The sequence below is a fragment of the Triturus cristatus genome, chromosome 1_2, assembly GCF_964204655.1.
Source record: "Triturus cristatus chromosome 1_2, aTriCri1.1, whole genome shotgun sequence".
Taxonomy (NCBI): Eukaryota; Metazoa; Chordata; class Amphibia; order Caudata; family Salamandridae; genus Triturus; species Triturus cristatus.
Genome location: NC_140580.1, coordinates 1,009,444,667 through 1,009,463,472, shown reverse-complemented (window position 1 = coordinate 1,009,463,472; position 18,806 = coordinate 1,009,444,667). Strand labels below are relative to the sequence as shown.

Below are 18,806 nucleotides of genomic sequence, written 5' to 3'. Positions count from 1 at the left end.
TAAAATACCTAAAAGTGTTTTTTTTGTTATGTTAGCGTTACATTTCGGCAATTTATTTGGCTTGTACTCCTCTTTAAAGTTTATGTTACGAAATGTAAGTGACTTTGCAACATTGTAGCTGCCTTCCATTTGAGGCGTGGTCAAGTACTCCCTTATCTCCATCACAAATAATACTACAAATAAAAAATGATTTTTGTTTGAAAAACAGCACTAGTTAAACAGGCACATCAGCAAATATTATGTACTTGTAAAATGTGTATTAGTGGCATAAAGTAGCTATTTTCTATTTCTTTTTTAGGTTTGTGGCTTGTGTTTGCAATAAAACTTTTTTTTAAAATAACCATCACATCAGCTTGCCAAGACCGTACCTAAACGCTGTGGCAATGCTGACTTTAGTTCAGTGTCTGTAACACCATTCATGAGAACAGGCACTTCCAAAGCCAATAGGCCTCGCCTTTGGCTTTGCACATGCTTTATGGGTGATAATGTACAGCATCTGTAAAAATCAAAATGCTTTCTACTGAAGCCACACAGCAGCAGCAAAAAAAAAACCTGAAAATGAAAAAGAAAAAAGGTATCATGATGCACAGATTGCACATATGCATCAACTACTGGCACCCGCATCATTCAGTACCCACATGCTTGTACCACACAGGCATGTGTATATTGATTGATGCAGTTGCATTTAGTTTTTTTTTTAATTTACCAAAGATGGTGAATGCAACTTGGAGCGGTAAATACAAAAATACATTTATAATTGTGCTAAAGCACATGTTAGCAAGCATAGCAGCAGCAATTGAGAGCTGTGAGAAGTTGGCCTGGTATATGCTGGTCACTAGTTAAAGTGGCCACCTTGCACCAGTACAATTCGACTCTTATGGTAGATAGGTTTAAGACAACCTTTTAAAGAAAGCTATCCTAGTGGTAGCTGTGGAGAGCAGCCTTCAGGCTAAGTCTCAGAGGAATGTAAAGCAGCTTGTTTTACCTTATAATCTCTTGAATCACTAAATGAAAGGACACCACACAGGTATATATATATAATATATATGTATTTATTACTAGACACACTCTACTAATCTCTTTATGAGATTAGAAGTCAAGGACATATGCACAAATCAACATTTCACAACAAATTAAACACTTATATGGCCGGGGCCCTAGGGGCGTGCAAGACCATATACTAAAAAAGAGGTATAAGAAGAATGACTTGAGAAGGGAGAAGGCCTATGGTCTTCAGAAGCGCTGGGGCCTCACTAATCCACCCAAGGCAGGTAAGTAAAGGACCCACGGGAGACGCATGCAGTGTGAGAATACAGCCGCGGATCCCAATAGACTTCAATGGAGCAAGTCGCGGTTGGAATTTTAAAGCTTTAGGATACTTCGGGAGAGTCTACAAGCAAGTCACTTACAGGGTAAGTAGTTCTAGAGCCAACATACACAGGAGCACCGGAGTACTCGAGTTACCTCACCCAGGGAAGCCGGGTGCATAGGTGTCTTTTGGTGTCGGGTCGCGGCGTCGTTTTCAATGGGAGCCAAAGAAAACTTGCTGCTTGTGAAGACAGGAGAAGTGTCCGGTGGAATCCAAGGCTGGATTCTGAAGAAAGAAGACCTGAAAGCAGAGGAGACAGTGTTCAAAGTCACTTGGCAGTGACCCGTGGCAAGGAAGATGGATGCCCACAGTCGTCGGGTGATTTCAGGTGATCAAGGGTGCCTTGACTCTTCAGCCACGAGGTCCAGGAGGCGTCGACGACAACCAGGAGCTGGATTCGGAGTGTCCCACGAAGTCTGCAGCTTACTGAGGTGTCAGCAACCGGATTGGAGCCAACAAGCCTTGGCAACAGCAAGTCTTGTGGAAAGTGAAGAAAGTCAGCGTTGCAGACCAGCAAGGTGTGAGGGACTCACCCAGCAAAGGTAAGCCAGGGCAGGCCTGGACCAACCAGGGGAGCCCTTTGGTTCTGTGGAAAAGTCTTCAGGGGACCCACAAGCCAACCAGCAAGGGATCGCGAAGATGCCTCATGAGGATTCACTTCACTGGAGCCCACGGTCACTTGGGATGAAATAGGACTCTGATCTTTTAGGGAAATCCTGCTGGAGGCTTGGGCCACATGTGGTCCAAAGCACAAGTTCGTAGAACGTCGTGAAGGGGTTGTACTTGACAATAGTGCACGGTACCCGGGTATTGCTGTTCCTCATCACTCGTGGGGTCCACTCGCCTCAGTTTTGCTGGGGACTCACAATGGCCATTGAGAAACCTGGAAATCCACTTCCGGGCTGCAGGGACTTCGGACTCCAGCAGGAGTGGGAAAGTTTGCGACCATTGATGCAAAGTTTTGGTGGCTGCCAAGCAGGGGAGTCACTCCTTGACTCCAAAGGAGATTCTTCAGTCTTCCAAAGTTAGTGGAACATCGAAGGTCCAGGATTCTTCTTCCGAGCGTCATCCAGGGATATCTAGTTTGCGATGGCAAGGGTTCCTTAACTTATACTACAAGGAAGGGAGGGACTAGCTCTATGACCACTCCTATGGGAGGGTCAGAGGAGTGGGTGGCTACACCCACTTCCCTTTGTCCAGTTTCGCGCCAGAGCCGGGGCTGGTAGCCCCTGAACCGGTTTGAGCTGGCATATGCACAGAGGAGCCTACTGCTCCCCCAGTGCAGGACTTCAAAGCACTCTAGGAGTGCACCCACCCAGCCCCAATACACTAAATTCTGTCTGGAAGGTGGTTACACCTCCCTGTGACAGGATGCCTATTGTTGGGCCTCCTCCACTGCGAGTTTCAGTCAGCAGCAGGAGGGCAGCCCAGTGTCTGTGCTGGTGGCATCCATTTTGTGATGCCAGGGCTCTTCAGGATTCTACCGTGTTTCCACAGTGGGTACATGTCTATTCCTCTAGAAGGGTGGGGTCATACTCCCACACCAGTTACTGGTGTGGGGGTATGATTCCAAAGCATTTGACACCAAACACAACACGTTTTGATGCAGCGATCCCAAAGTTAGCATTTACCGCTAGGTTATAATGCATTTAAGAGTATATGGTTTAACAGCATCCACAAACAGCTACAGAGAATGGACACTGAGAGCTGCAGAGGGGCCCGCTCAGGCAGAGGCACCCCCTCACCTGGAAACCAAGCACCCGGCCCTCAGGATTGTTAGGGCCTGCCTTAGGGGTGACTGATAGGTTTGTGTGTGTGTAAGGTGAGATGTAGGGGACCTATACCTCAGTGAGGAGTGCTAACACTAACTCACTCAGGATGCAGCAGCAGGCCTGTGGTGTCAGATTTAGTCTGTTTCCCAGGGGTGGCATAATACATGCTTCAGCCCCTGGTAGGCCTGTGAAGTACCTATGTCCTTGGTACCTAAGGTACCATATACTAGGGGCTCATAAGGTACCACAGTATCCAATCACTAGTGCATCTAATATGCACTCCAAGTTGTTTAGAGAGAACAGAGAGGCTGGGGCCCTGATTAGCAGGGGCCCAGCCAGACTATAGCCAGAAACCAGTGTAAACATCAGAAAAAAGTGGGGGCAACATAAGTGCGGATCCTACTCTCCTACAGGAGCCCTCTAGCTCGCCTAAGAAATATAAACAATTAAAACAGTTTAAAAGGATTGCGTGAGGGGTGGACGAACAATGGAGAAGTTGGTGGGTGAAGCAACAGGGAGAAGGGGGAGTATTTAAACGACAATGCCAAACGGGGGAGAGGAATAAAGGATGAGAAAAACGGTACATAAAGAAGAGAGCAACACAGAGCGTGGGGATTAGGGGGAACAGACCACAAGAGAGAGAAGCACACATGAGAGAGAACAACAAGAAATGCAGGACAGGTATGGGGGAAGAAGCACATGAAGGAGAGAGCTGCAGAACAAATGCACCCTAATGGACGGCTTAACTAAAAAGAAAAAAAAAGTTCCCTAAAAGTGAGCAGTAGAAGAATACAAATCAGCCCTTCAAAAGGATGGTATAGAGGATATAGTCTAGGGGAGCGACCTAAAGAAGAAAGGGAGAGACAAACAGAAAATGGTCAAGAAAAGGCATAGAATAAAACTCAAGCAAGTAAGCGTGACAACAAAGGCAACCAGTGGTAAGCAATGGATGGGGTCAAAGCCAACTTCAAGTTTTTGCTATAGTCCACAACAGGCTTTTGCCTACAAAATAGCTGCACGCTTTCTGGCAAGAGAGACCCAAAAGGCACTGACGAATGCAGTAAGGTTTGCTTGATTGTTCTGTACACCTTAGTGTGATGTGCATGTGCATGGCTTGGGACATCAGTAACCTCTCGCAATTGGAAAGAGGATGCAAATATTGCAGTTTTGAAGTTGCAGAGACTTTGCTGTATTGCACTTAGACAGTATTATATAGTCTTGTAGTTGGAATGTTCCAGCAGAAGTACTATCGTTGTAGTGTTGTACTTGTATTGTAGTAGTACGTTCAATTTTGGGATTTCACCAATAAATGACCTCAATTTACTGAAGTACTCCAAAAATAATTTTATTCATTCCATCATTTGTTTTCATAAATAAAAGCAGATTTCTTTTAAAAAGGCATGTTTTACGATTCCACTGTAGGAAGCGCCCGCCCTCAGTAAATACACCAAATAAGACGCACTACAGGAAACAGGAATTTCAGCATTTTTAAAACATTAAAAATGTGATAAAGTAGGCGACATCTTAGCTTGATGATACCAAACTCCCTTCTTATCAGCTGTGCCGGCTTCAACTTCTTGCTTGAAAACCTTATTTTCTGTAAATATCTTGTGGGGGGAAGTCAGTCCAAGGATCAGGACCATAAAGCATCATGAGGTGTACTACTTTAGCAATAAAGGCATGAAGTAGGGAAAGACACGTGCAACCACTAAAATTTATGTTGAATTTCAAAAGGGCACGCCCTAGTGACGTAGCACCAATTTCACAAAACTGACGGGAACAAAATTACATTCACTCATGCATGGTTACTCCTATGATTGGAGTAAATGTGTGCCTCTTTAGGAATTATCAAACAATTCCGGAATACTCCCAGGAGTAAACATGCTTAACTTTCAGCATACATAAAAGTAGCGGGTGTTCAATATTATCCCAAGGAGATAACTCATTCAATACAGCCTAATAAATTTCAGGGATGTGATCCACCCATTTCTACTTTGAAAACATATTTACTCCTGCCCTTGGAAGAAGCAGATCTACATGCGTCATGTGGAAACTACTTGCAAATTGTTGGAGAATAGCTACAAACGTGAGATTGTAGGCGTTTGCTAACTTTAGCTGGTGTCTGTTCCAGGAATTAAGGCAATCCTGCCTCTTGTCGGACTGATATTCCCCCATACTAGTAGAAATACTGTGCAGCCCATCCCATTAGCCAGGCCAAAACTCCATCATTCCTTACATCTTGAATCGAAAGACAGATTTTGCACTTGCTCATGATTTTTGTAACACTAAATGACGCTTAGTTGTACAAAACTATTAAGAGAATCGGGACGTAAACAGCTGGTCTATGACCAACTGTCTGTAGATTTAGAGCACTGTGCAAAAGACTAAACTCTCTACTTATCATCTATTGATGGTATCTACTGAGCAGTGTCTCCAAGGTCACAATGGGACCCTGGGGCTTCTGCTGCCATAGGGTCGAAAAGTCGACATTACCTACTACAGGAGGGAAATTTCTGGAACTTAAAAAATCTGGATATAGGACAGATATCCACCCAGTATTCATTGCCCCACCCTGTATTACTTTATTTGCATTGGTTACATTGTTCTCACTCGCATTTCATTGTGCACTGCACCATTAGCACTCCCAACACATTCTTGTTGATACCTACATTGTATTTGAAAAAAGACATTTGTTGGTATTATTCTCTCCAGCCTATTGACCAATTATTCAGTTGTCCCTTTGTCATTTATATACGGACAACTGATGAATTCTAGTGACTGTAACTTAAGATACCTTCGATAGGGTTAACAAGTCTCCATACAATTTGGTTATAGGTGTAGTTCAATGAATACCGGGGAACCATTGATTCTGTTTCCTGCAATGCCCAGGATCCCATGGAAAAAAGGTTTGCCCTGATGTATGTTAGCCTGATATTATCTTGAGTATTTCCTTTCCATCACGTGGTGGTACACTTGATGTGTCATTTACAAGGCACATGTTCGCCGTATGCACAAAATGGGCCTCCAGGAGGCCACAGTTATCTCTTCCACCTCAGGTGTAGAAGTCTGTTTTCACTTCTGCTGATGGTGGATATTTTCACTCAGGAAGGAGGGTGTTTATTTTCATCCTACCTTGGATGCTTCCATTAAGATGCTTTGTAGGTCAAAATCTAAACGTTCTATGATTTGTATACACACAGACAGCCAATCAATCTTTCGACCTAATGGGGATTTTGTTTTCTGGCAATCGGAGAAATATTGAAAACGCTTGTTTTGGTGTCCGTGTTGAGTTCTACTACCTTCCTAAGCACATAAAATCATCCAAAATCAATTACATTTTAATTTCCCATGTACCTCTAAACTTGTGCACCATGTTTGAAGATGAGTTTAAGTGAAGGTAACACTGTGGCTTCAGATCATGTATTAACACCAAATAACCCCATTTTAAGTTTCTACTGTCCAGGAATGGTGGCGGTAAAGTCATTCTCACTCGCTCTCCGACCAGACATAAGCTTTGTAGGTATAGACTATATAGCTTTATATCCCCATCCTTGTACAACAAACAAGACATTAAAGTGACATCCTGCACCAAACATGCACTTCCATAAGTGGCATCCCTCCTTTAACAAACTATGGTCAAATGATTAACACTCTATGCCCACTGACATTCAAAAGAGGTTTGTTTTTTATGTGCATATGTTTCCTCTGCCCCAACGTTTAAAAACTCGAATATGAATGCCTCCGGTGTTTGTTTAATAGCAAAATCTCTCTCACAAGATCACAGCGAGGTCCCACGAGATCTCAGTGAGATCTTGTGAGATTTGAGAAAATACCGATGGCTATTTTGGGTGCAGGATCCCATTTAAAAGATCCCACATCCTGATCATGTGGCTTGTTATTTCAATGACTTGGAAAAGAACAGCTCAGTGTTGTAGGACGGGTCCTCTTTCCCCTTAGGAAGGAATAGGTCACCTCGACTTTTGTGGGTCTACACTGCTGAGTAGTTACCAAACTTGGATTGGGTTATGGAAGCAAACAGATCCTAGTACAATATGTCTTAGGACAAGAAATTAAATAAGAGCCTAGCAAAAATTTGGGGTCATATTTTCGGTATTATTTAGTGATGGCTTAGAGACTTGGTTATTGAATAAGAAATCTGCACAAAGGCAGTTTCAACAAAAACTAATATTGCTTATATAAAGTTCTGGATAAAAGAGAGGTTTATTGCCACTACGCAAATTTGAGAACACTCAGGCAAGAAGAGTACACCAGTTCAAAATAGGTGAACCAAGACAGCTGTAAGAGTGATAGTATCAAACTAATATCATTGAGGTGAATAAGATACTTGTGTAGACCTATCATTGTTAAAGAAAGAGTACTATCCTTGAAAACCCTAGAGACTGCACTAGGAAACAACCTATAACGAATCAAGGAATTAACCTCATGAATCCAGCAAGTGATGTGATAAATCTACTTTTTCCTTTATACGCCATTTAACATTCTGAGGAATACAAAGTCCCTACAATTTTGGAAGAAAGTCTGTGATCCTGTAATGTGAGATTGATACATCTATATTATTTTTTATTGCATCGTATATTGTTTCATAATATGACATCCCACCTTGTTTTATGTATGTACTTGTTTTTATTTGCTCTAACATTATATATAGTCTCTCTCTTCTAATTCACAACCTTATCCTGGTTCTGTAAAGCACTCTGTCACCCTTGAGGCCTAGTCTGCACAGTAGAACACCACTATAAAGTGAAACAAAATGTAGAAAAAGGTCCCATAATCCAGCGATCGCCCAAGGGGGGTCAGAAACATGCCACAGTTTCAGGTTATTTATCTTAGATAACTGTACATGCAATTAAACCAAATGAAAATAACGTCCATAGTCAGTGCTAAGCCTGAAATGTGTGTATGGATTGGGCCCTCTTTTACCTATGTTAGATGCCCCTGCTATACCCATGGTGCCCATGCAAAATACTTTGATCTACAAACTATACTCTGTGTTCTTTTTCCAATTGAGACAAGATGGTCTGTATAAAGTTGCAAGCACTCAACCCGGTACCAGTCTTTGTTGTGCTGGGCTACACCGTGTCTATTTTCAGTAGTTTGCATTCTTTCTATTCTCCTGCGGTGATCTAAGCCGCTCTGCTAAAGGTAATACCAAATTCTCTCAAAGTCTATTATTCATGTTCACTGACATACAAGTTATCAATGGCAATAATGTAAAGGTAAACAAGATATGCACAGTGGAACATTTCATAAATGTCCCTAGAGGGAAGTCTGTGTCCCCCGCTTGTGATGCTGGCCACAAAGGTCTCATCACTCATGGTGTAATAAAAGAAGGCGGAGAGACAGAGAGAGAAAGAGAGCAAGAAAAGGGAGAACGAAAATGATATAGACAGATAAATGCTCTTTCTTGACTGACATTCAGAGCGATCATTGCCAAAAACTCAAATGCTGAATGTCAGGCAAGAGCCTGCAACTGTCTATAGATCATTCCCTCAGAATGAACATAGCCATTGAGACCCCCTCATCTCCAACACAGTGCTCTTCCTGTCCAAACCACCGCCTAAGAAAACGCCTCAGAAACAAGATTCCTCCACACACAATATGCCCTGTTCTGGATCACCCTCTCCTTGTAACTAGACCAGGAAACGGACCACGTAAAACACCACGGACATAGCACAACGTCCGTTCTCTCTTCATTGATTCCTCCCAAGAGTTACAGCTTTCTCAAGAGCTGTGGAATAGCAAATACAACGAGGCCCTCAGCCCCCTCTTGAGCGAACACATACATACTGTGTCACATACTATGAATGTAAATAGAGCAAGGCCGGGTTGGGATAAACTATGTTCTGGTTCGTTTTTTTAAAAACAAATTGTTCATATTTAAGATTGTTTTTTTCTTTATACATTATAAGTGAGCAAATAATCCATAGTATAGAGAAAATTAGTGTCAGATGGCAATGTCACTTCACACAATTCAAGTGTTAGATAATGCATGCGCTCAATCATAGCCAAAACCTTAACTAACCCACCCTGCCCCAGACCCAGGAAATATCCAATGCACATACTCTCCTAGACCTTGTTTTACATGTTTCAAGTGTTCCCTAAAGTCAATCCACTTTACTCATAACGAGAACCACAGTGCAAATTCACCTGCAGTTCAGAAAGAGTACCTCGTCAATCATTGATGACGATCCTCCATGTTCCTCTGGCCGCCTGCCGTACAAATGAAGCCGACCCTTGTCCCATATATTTATTTGTGCATGAGGCAATAAATTGACTCCTCCCCATCACCTTTCTTCCCCCCTCTTCTCGTTGCACAGAGCTCAGTTGCTACATATTTTAGCTTGCATTCTATAAACACTAATAAATACAAACCAGCACATTTTTTTCATAAACTCATTACAAAGAAAAACTTACTGGTGGGCCTGGTGGTCCCGGTGGTCCTGGTCTTGTGGACCTGGTTCGTCCTTGGTCTTTTCCAGATTCCCTTGTGAAACTATCTTTCTCTTGCTCTGAAGGGGAGATTCCACCGCCAACTCGTTGGGGCTCTCCTTTGCCCTTTGGCATTGGTAAGATCTCTTCTGTTGCTTTTAAGGGGCTCTGAGTAGTGGGGGAAGGCTGCAGCAGTGAATTCTTCTCACCTGCACTCACTGGTGCCGATGCCTTTTCAGATGAAGTGGCTGGAGCTAGAGGCCTGACATCTGCAGGGATGGCAGGTGGAAAAAGTTCATTGGTGTCCAAAGAGCCTTTGTTAAAAGTAGACGTGGCATCCAGATCTATAATGGTATCAATGGGTTTGCTTGGAGGAAATTCAATGTGGGATTGCTTGTCGTCTTTCTCCTTATCTTCCTTCTCCTTATCTAGAGTAATGTTCTCATCCTCAAAATCAGATTTTGAGGCCGGATCGGCCTTTACAGCCACATGGCTCTTCTTGGTGGATGAGACCCCCAAAATTGTATTGCCTTCTAAATCTGGAATGTCTTGCTGAGCCGACCTTCCGGGCGGGGTGACTGAGAACGCAGTGTCAGATGTACCACCAGCCCTTCCAGTGCGTACTCCACTGCCCATTCTCACCGTTTTACTGGAAGAGGCATTGAACAGGTCAAAGCCTTCCTCGTGGAGAGAGAGCAGAAGATCCTCGTCTAAAGCAAACAACTGCCTGCCATCCTGGCCTGAGTGTTGTCCATCTTCATTGCTACTGTCGTTGACACTGCCCTTGTGTCCGTCATCACTCTCAATGCCACTTCCATTGCCCTGAGGGGTGTCCAATGAGGAGTCCTGCCGTAGGTTCAAATCAGATGTGGTGAACATTGATCCCTAAAGGAGAGAGGAACAGAAAAGCAATATCAGTCAACTAAGGTATGTAATCAGTACACTCGTGGTTCAAGTTTGCTTTTGGTATACGTTTGTCTGTGTGACCATTTTCTACCTCTCTCTCCTGCCCTAACAAGCCAGCTTTTCTAGGGTATGTGCAGAGCGGTGTGGACACGCTCCAATTATGTAGAATGCTGCCTCCAAATGAAAAGCGCACTGAACGAAAACAAATAAAACCGAATACTGTTATTTCTTTCCAGGAAAGTTGCCTAGAGATGCTATTTACGGGAATACTTTTCTTTACGACGCTCCACCTCTTGCCACCTTTACCCTGCCCTCTCCTCCTGAGTATCCCTTTGAATCGAGAAGCTGTCAGTCAACAGCTCCTGCACGGCTGTCAGCAGTCACCTTAAACACCCGCCTTAAGGAGCAGACAGCTGCAGAAATACCTTGGGGAGTAACTTAAACCCCGTGCAGGGAGAGCACAGAGACTCGGGAGGCAGACGGGGACACGCAGTACACGGGGGTGGGGGGCGGGGGGGGGGGGACAAGAAGGTGGACAACACATAAATGCGGTTTTGGGAAACGGAGAGAAGATGTGTTAAAGCTAGATGGGCAAATAGTGAAGGTAGGAAAGTGAGGATTAACGTGTCCCATCGCACTCCTGCATACTAGAATATTGAACTATTAGCCATCCTCCATTAACTTTAACCAGGCAGATCACATTGACATAGATTCATCTATCAATGTATTCTTGAAGATTGCACATGATTAAGGGAAAAAGGCACTACGCTGCCATACTATAGTAGAAGGTGATACACAAATACTGCTAACATAACACAACATCCCAGTGTAGGTGAAAATCTAGGCATTTTCTCTGTGTCCTTTACTCTTTATGAAAAGCATGTGTTCCTGATCGGAGTAATTCAATGCACGTATTAGTCTAATACTGCAACAAAGAATCCAACCCATCGATGTATTACATGAATCCAAAAACCAACAATACATCTATGTATGGGGCACATTCCAGACAATCCGACATATTCATGTATGGGTTACATTACAAACAAGTATCACATCCGAGTATTGTTCAAATTCCCATCACAAGCAACCCACTCACTCATGAATGAACGACAGTCTCAATTTCCAACAATACCAATCCATAAAAATGCGAAGAGATATTTAAAATCAGATCCCATCCCCAATAGTTCAATCATTGAATTTTGGTCACTCACTCGATATCAATCCACTCCTGCATCACATGAAACCTGCATTTAAGGTATTTACATGTTTGGGGTTTTATACATAGGAGCTTTGTACTTTTAACCATGGGAGCTCTGTACATTTCTGGCTCAATACAAAGTGAGGTACTTGCTCTGAGAAAGAGACGACAGGCCACTCATATCTGGTGTTGAGATATAGGTGTTGCAGATCCAAGTAGGGATCCTTGGATGTTCCGGGGTCAAGGGTAGGGTAGAAATGTAATACTAAGGATGGTAAGGAATGGTAGATTTCATACCTTGGGTTGGGAGAAATTAGAGAATTGCAGTCTGGCGAAGATGTAAGGTGGGTCACCTTTTAGTGCCTGATTCTGATGCGGATGGGAAGGCCTCCTAGCGGCATTTGCTCTTTCCAAATCGGATCGGGAATGTGTCTTCCCGACCGAGGGCGCAATTATGATGCGGTTAAGAACATATGCTCCCATTGAAGTCAATGGGAGTCCAACCAAATTGTATCTGGAAGCATCAGGATGCATCGTACTCCGCCGGTCGGACTCTCCCGATCTGAGTGGGCCGGACACTATTTCCCAACCGATTTGGTCGGGAAGCTTTTCCAACCCGCATCAGAATCGGACCCTTAGTGTTACACATTCGCTGCTTTTTGTGTAGCCAAGATGCAAGGTTGCTCACCTGGTGTTACACATTTGCTGTGTCTTGTACTACCACTCTTCAATGATGAATCACATTATTGAGATCCTGTTCCACAGCATCATGTCATACATAAGTTTGCCAAATTACATTTCTGGTAGCACATGTGTGGTAAATCTTTGCATGCCAATTCTGGTTACCATAGGTGCGCATCGACTTTGCATGTTCCAATACTCCAGTTGCGATGTGTTCACATCACCATATTAGAGTCAAGACAGTTAGGATAATAGTACTAACATCAGAAGAGATTTTTAGCATCCCAGTATTTTAATCAATACAGGCTAGCTCAGAACTACCATTAATTACTAGGAACTCAGAACTACCATTAATTACTAGGAGCTCGAGTCACAAATGTTTCTGTGCACTTGCAGTACACTTAGTTGGTTAACAGTGCAGGTCGACAGTGGGAATTTCACATTCTGATTCACAAAATGGGAAATAATTCTTGTAAATTGCACATATGAATACAAAAAAACACCAGTAATATGGATTCCTGCATCATTTACTCATTTTGACTTTTCCACGTGAATGAAATTCTGCATGAGTACATTGTGCATAAATAAGCACTTGTAGAAATCTATGACATCTGAAGATTTCCAGTACTTCTGGGATACTTTGTCAATTACATGAATAGCAGATATGTACTTAAAACACAGGAGTAAACCCTTCAGGGCCCCACTTCCAACTTAAAGAGGCCACTGCATATCACTAAGCTTTCATCCCTGTACTGAGGCACTACAAGTTCAAGTTCCAGTCCTGGTGTCACACTGAATCCCATCTCAGTATCAGAACTACTATGGGGTTCACATCTCAACTTTAGGCACGACATTAGGTCTCCGTCCCAGTACTCACTTTTGCATGAGTAAATGTTCGTGTAAATTCACTCATGGGAAAATCTGACAAGTAAGTCCAAATATTCTTGCTAATTTTTCTTCCACTGTGAAAATATTTTTCCACATGGAGAAACCCTTTCCCCACAGTCCCAATCAATGAGGTGGTTCCTATCTACTTACCTCCAGAAAATATATTTACTAATGTCATTGTGTCTTTTGGGGTGTGAAGGGGTTGAAGAGAAATTGGTGAATACCCACACACTTGTAAGCCTATGTACGATCACAAACACAAAAGGGAATTCCACACCTGAACACCACCTCAAAACCCAAGGGAGTAGATATACGCATGCAAGAATTTTGCGTGAGTAAATACTTGTAGAATTGCAAAACCATCATTCGTTTATTGCAAAAATGGTTTCAGTCAAAAAAGGCTATTTGCCCAGGTTGGCCCAACATGAACAAGCAATTAGCATTTGTGAACGGAGCCCTCAGGCACCGTATCCTGATGTGAGTCAGTAGACAGCTAGCAGAGCACAGCACTCAAGGTGCAGTTTTTGCACTCACAGGATCAAGGATGTAGGCATCAAGAATGTCATTTGCTTTCTTTCCCACTGCCATGAGTGGGGCGCACAGAGAAGCACATGCTCTGTAGGCGCCTGGGATTGCATGGACAGCTCGGAACCTGCACTGCCTTATGGTTCAGCCAGGGCAGATGCTGAGATTTAGACCCTTCTCAGTTCAGTATTTTATGGGCTGGGTTAAGGACGGGTTTGTGCATCTTCTAAAACATTAGCTTCTCACGAGCCAATGATGCAGCTGATTTTTAAGATGCTTGCTTAAGTTTTCTTCCTTTTCCTGGAGAGCTTCTGCCGCTGTTCTGTATGCCATTCCCTTCTTTGCATCTCATATCTTCTGCTGGCTTGGTTTATCAGGAGCTGCTCGACGCATAGAACATCGCAAGTGTATTTCTCGAATAGTGGAATGTTGCTGTTCCAGGAAGAAAACTATCAATTTTACCAATGTCTGAAGCAATTTGAGATCAGTGGGAAGATGTCTGAACAAATTGCACCTGATGAAATGTAAGCCCTAAAGGAAGAAGCACGTGATATGAAGAAAATATGCCTTGTACAATTCACAACAAATTAATAACCATGCCAAACTGAGGGTGCCTGCAGCCTCCACTGCAGTGGAATGCAGAGGAGCACCCCTGGGAGGAGTCTGAGAAGAGGTATCACCACTAAGGAGTCACGAAGGAAACTGCAGGCAGTTTGAATCTCTTATGGTGCACGTGCCTAATCCTTTTATTTTGGAACTCTTTTTGATTAGAATTTGAGCTCAGTAGAAGTGTTCAGAACACATGGTGGAGCTTTGATACATGCAGCCCCATCCTTTTATCGATGACAAAGTTAAAGTTGTGCACCTGATGCACCATTTGTCTTGACTTACCTACTTACTTACCTTTCTAAAAACAAGCTTTCAGGCAACTGACCAATCCCTGATCGTCTCCCACCGCGATGAAGCACTGTCTGTTCATTGGCTCAGCTGCTCCATCTCTTGAACTCAAATAGCGATAGTACAAATGTGTGACAAACATATCGGCTGAGCTACTGTCAAACTCCATGGACTCTTCTTTCAAGCCTGAATCAGATTCAAATCCTGGTGCATCTGCTATAAAGCATGAATGACAACAACAGAATTGCACCCGACCAAAAATCTCAGTCTCTACTAGAAAACCAGATACTAGCAGCTAAACACCAGACAGACTGCAACAGAGGAACTGCAACAGAAGAAAGACTGAGGAAATGTACTCTTTCTATGCCCTGGATCACAGAATTGCTTTCCACTGGAGATCCCAATCACTACCTTCTCCAAATGAGGAATGAGCTTAAAATATATCTGGTAAAGGACCATCTATACTAGACCAACTAACTTGAGCGGACTATTTAGCTTTACCATTTACTCTGCAATCATGCATTAGGTGTAGACCAGCAGATACCTTTGAGGATAGTCTTTGGAAATTAAATGTTTGGCGTCCTAATAAACTCCTACATCATCTTCAATGAAGACTGAGGAATAAAACAAAAAAGGGGTTTTATTTAAGATGCTTATTCAAACGCTGCAGCACACCTAGCTTTTATGCCCACGTAAGAAGATAGCCCTATGAAAATGCATCAAAAACAGAGTTACTCCCTCGCACTGATAAGTAGTAGAAAAAGTTCAGCATCGCCAATATGCAGTCCAGAGAGTAGGTTGCTGGACAGAATTTAGATAGCAATGAATGGCAATGTGAAGTTAAGGATCCTTTTTGATGCTATATGCGGCTCATTCAAAGTCCTGTTGAGATCAGAGGTTGTTTTTGCACGATTTGACATTCCAAGAGGGATACAATCTGTGATGAGACCTGGGGTTTTTCCCCAGAGAAATCCCTCTATGCAATACAGAGGGGGTTCTACTTGGGAATAGCGGTTTAGAAAAGGGAATCGTGTGCTGCAAAACCAAACAAAGTTAGTCCACATTCCGAAGTGCTTAACTACGTTTCGACCACTTAAGCCACATGGGGTAATACTGCAGCTGTATGGCTGCAGTATTTACCTGGGTGGCATCATTTGCCAGTTCATCGAAGGGATTCAGAAAACATCCTTACGAAGGATATGGAACACTAGAACATTTTATAACTCATATGTTTAGTTTTATATTGTTTTGTTGATGATCAGCTATCTTCATGACATTTTATATGTTCCAGGAAACTACAAGAAAGTCGAAGGTACTTTCATGGATGGAAAAAAAGTACGTGTCCACAGGAACAACCACTTTTCTTTATTTATCAGACGGCAGTACAATTTTTGGCTGTATCCTGTCACCAGATGTCATCATAATAACTCTTATGAAGTTCTTATACTACTGGGATTATCTGTGTCTACCGATGTAAACTCAAAGGAAGCATTGTTTGTGTTGACATATTTCATTAAAGCAGTTTTGTAAGATGTAGGGGGGTCGCTTGACATAAAACAATTACGATTCTGAAGAAACATGTAAAGTACAATCTTGTTTCCCATTGTTCTGCTATTCGAACACCAACCGAGCTAGCATTTTTTGTTTGTTGAGGCTGAGGGAACAGCGGTTAATGAATGCAGTATGTTAGATCATCGACTTGCATCCAACGGAACCAATTATGCTCGACATTTTACAAGCAAAAATAAGGGTTTACAATCTACTTAAAGGAGTTATTGGCAATAAAAGATTACTTCAGGGCATGAAGACAGCAGTTTCCAAAAGCTTAGCATGCAATATACTTTTTAATTTGACAGTTCCTAGATGTTCTCAATACAAAACTATAGAACTCGACACTCTGGTCGTAGGAATTCTTTAAATGTATTTAACCAGGTGTTTTGTGTGGTACAACAGAGTGCATAGCTGTTTTCAATGTGATTGTTACCATAGAGATATTATCTGCCTAGCTTTAGGAAGCATGCGTCTTGCCCCATGTTATTTTATTGCAGTCTCAGTGTTTTTTTCGTTTTTTTACTGCTGTTAATACGATTCTCACACATGTTCACTGAAGATCTTGTGAAGCACCCAAAGAGCGCCCGTCAGGGGCAGGGCTGCCCCAGATCCAAGATGGCTGCCTCCCATAGGAGCTTCAGCACAGCTACCATTTGATTTCTGCGCCTCGTCCCTGGAGCTAGGGAAGTGATAGCTGGCGCCTCTGTTAAAGTGCTCGGTGGGTATCTGGCCTCTACCCTCGCACTGCACAGAGACAGCAGCTTCAGCCCTCTCTGTTAACGAAATGGCAGCATCCACCCCGAGCACCTACACTGTGTCGAGCTGACCAAGTAGTGCAGAGTAACACAGTGCAGGAACTTTTAGAGGCCTTTAAAAGCCCCATTAGATAGGAAATTGGGGGGAGAGAATTTTCCAGAATGGAGGTGCAATGGTTGCACCAATCTGAGGAGGAAAGGGCAAACAGGGAGACAGTCGAGCACCGATCCAGCAGAGAGGTTCGTGAAAAAGAGTGCTCCTGATTGTTTAGTGTAAAGGGCGCCTGTATGATCCCCGCCACAGATAACTAACAGAAGCCAAACGAAAAGGTAGACTTCACAGCTCGAGGTATCATACACCCAGAAATAAAAGGGATGGTGCTGAGGAACAGTCTGAGAACAGTGAGGTCTCTCTCTCTCTTACAGAAATAATCTGTATACCTGTCAACGCTCAAGGAGAAACAGAGTTCCTTGCAGTGCATGGAAGAAAAGGGGACGGGTCTGGACGGGGCATATGAAGAATCAAAGAGCTGTGCAACAGAGACAGACTAGAAGGTGAGTAGAAGCAAAGACACAACAATGTAAGGAAGATGCTAGCAGAGGCCAGAAATTCAAGTGCTGTGCAATCATGTCCAAAAATCAAACTAGAATCTAAAAGTGGATATCTCGAAAAAAGTGCAAAAGGACACAATCACGTCCAAAACCAACCTGGAATCTAAAACTCACTTTCTCAAAAAGAAGTCCAAAAGGACATATATCCAGATCCTGAGAATACCTCCCGTACCGAAGAATAGCGGTTTAAAACGGAGGTGTAGGTGTTATTGGGGACTCCATTCCAAAAAGTGCCTGGAACATTGAAGTGAATGGGCTGAAAGCTTTGAGAACGCCCACTTGGGCTCCCTTGGGCACAGAGGGCACAGACACCATGCTAGCAGATCGTCATCCACGCCCAGCTCAGTGGGGTAACGCAAAAGGATATGACCACCATGCAGAATGCGAAGACGGGCCCCAGAATATCTCGTATCTCAGAGATATTTATTAGTTGTGGTCTTAATGGGGGCCCCTAAATAGCCGGAGCCACCCTGCGCCACAGGGACTGCAGTGGCACGCATTATGCTCCTGGCTCAGCTAGGACCTACTCTCGCAGTAAATAAATGAATGAAATAATTTGATAACACGCATGTATAACCCCCAAAGCGGTATCTCGGCAGGTTAAATACGGAGTTAAAACAGAACAGTTTTTAGTGCTTTCCTAAATTTATTATAGTCAGATGGCAGTTTGTTCCAAAGGGTAGGAGCCAGATATACAAAGGATCTTCCACCCCACATAGATCATCGGATACGGGGGACTAACAGTAGTATCTTCTCACTGGAACGCAAGTTCCTGGCAGGGTGAAATCATGTGAGCCTTTGACAGAGATACTTCGGACCCTTGCCCAGCCAGTCTTTATAGGAATATGCTTCTCTGATTTTTCCCAGACTCAGCCCGGCTTACATCAATTTCTAGTTGTGTATTGCTTTGGCCCTCTCCGATCTCTCTCCAGCTTGAACCCCTCTGAGTGCCGCCTAATTTATAGACCTTAAATAATGGACCTAGCTGCCTAAAATTTACTTGACTTTTGCTGCAGTTGCGGGCCAGAACATTGCTTTTCAGAGGATTAACTAAACTACTCCTGTGTGAGCAGCAGGCACGCTCCGTGCATTAACCTCTTCTGATGTCCCAATCCTGATGATGTCCCTGAAACTAATTAGACTCGGTTGAAACGTCGGGTCGATAGTTGAGGCTCATTAGGATCGTAAATTGGTAGAAATTA

At 43.2% G+C, this 18,806-nt stretch overlaps 1 protein-coding gene across 4 annotated transcripts in view; it reads right to left on the bottom strand.

The window, feature by feature from the left end:
• LOC146868589 (uncharacterized) overlaps window positions 1–18,806 on the bottom strand; it is a 1,503,661-nt gene that overhangs the window by 951,800 nt on the left and 533,055 nt on the right. For all 4 annotated transcript variants that reach the window (XM_085611695.1, XM_085611716.1, XM_085611705.1 and 1 more), the window contains one exon: window positions 9,577–10,476. In XM_085611695.1, the coding sequence (XP_085467821.1) occupies window positions 9,577–10,476 (900 nt within the window). The remainder of the gene's footprint in view (window positions 1–9,576; window positions 10,477–18,806) is intronic.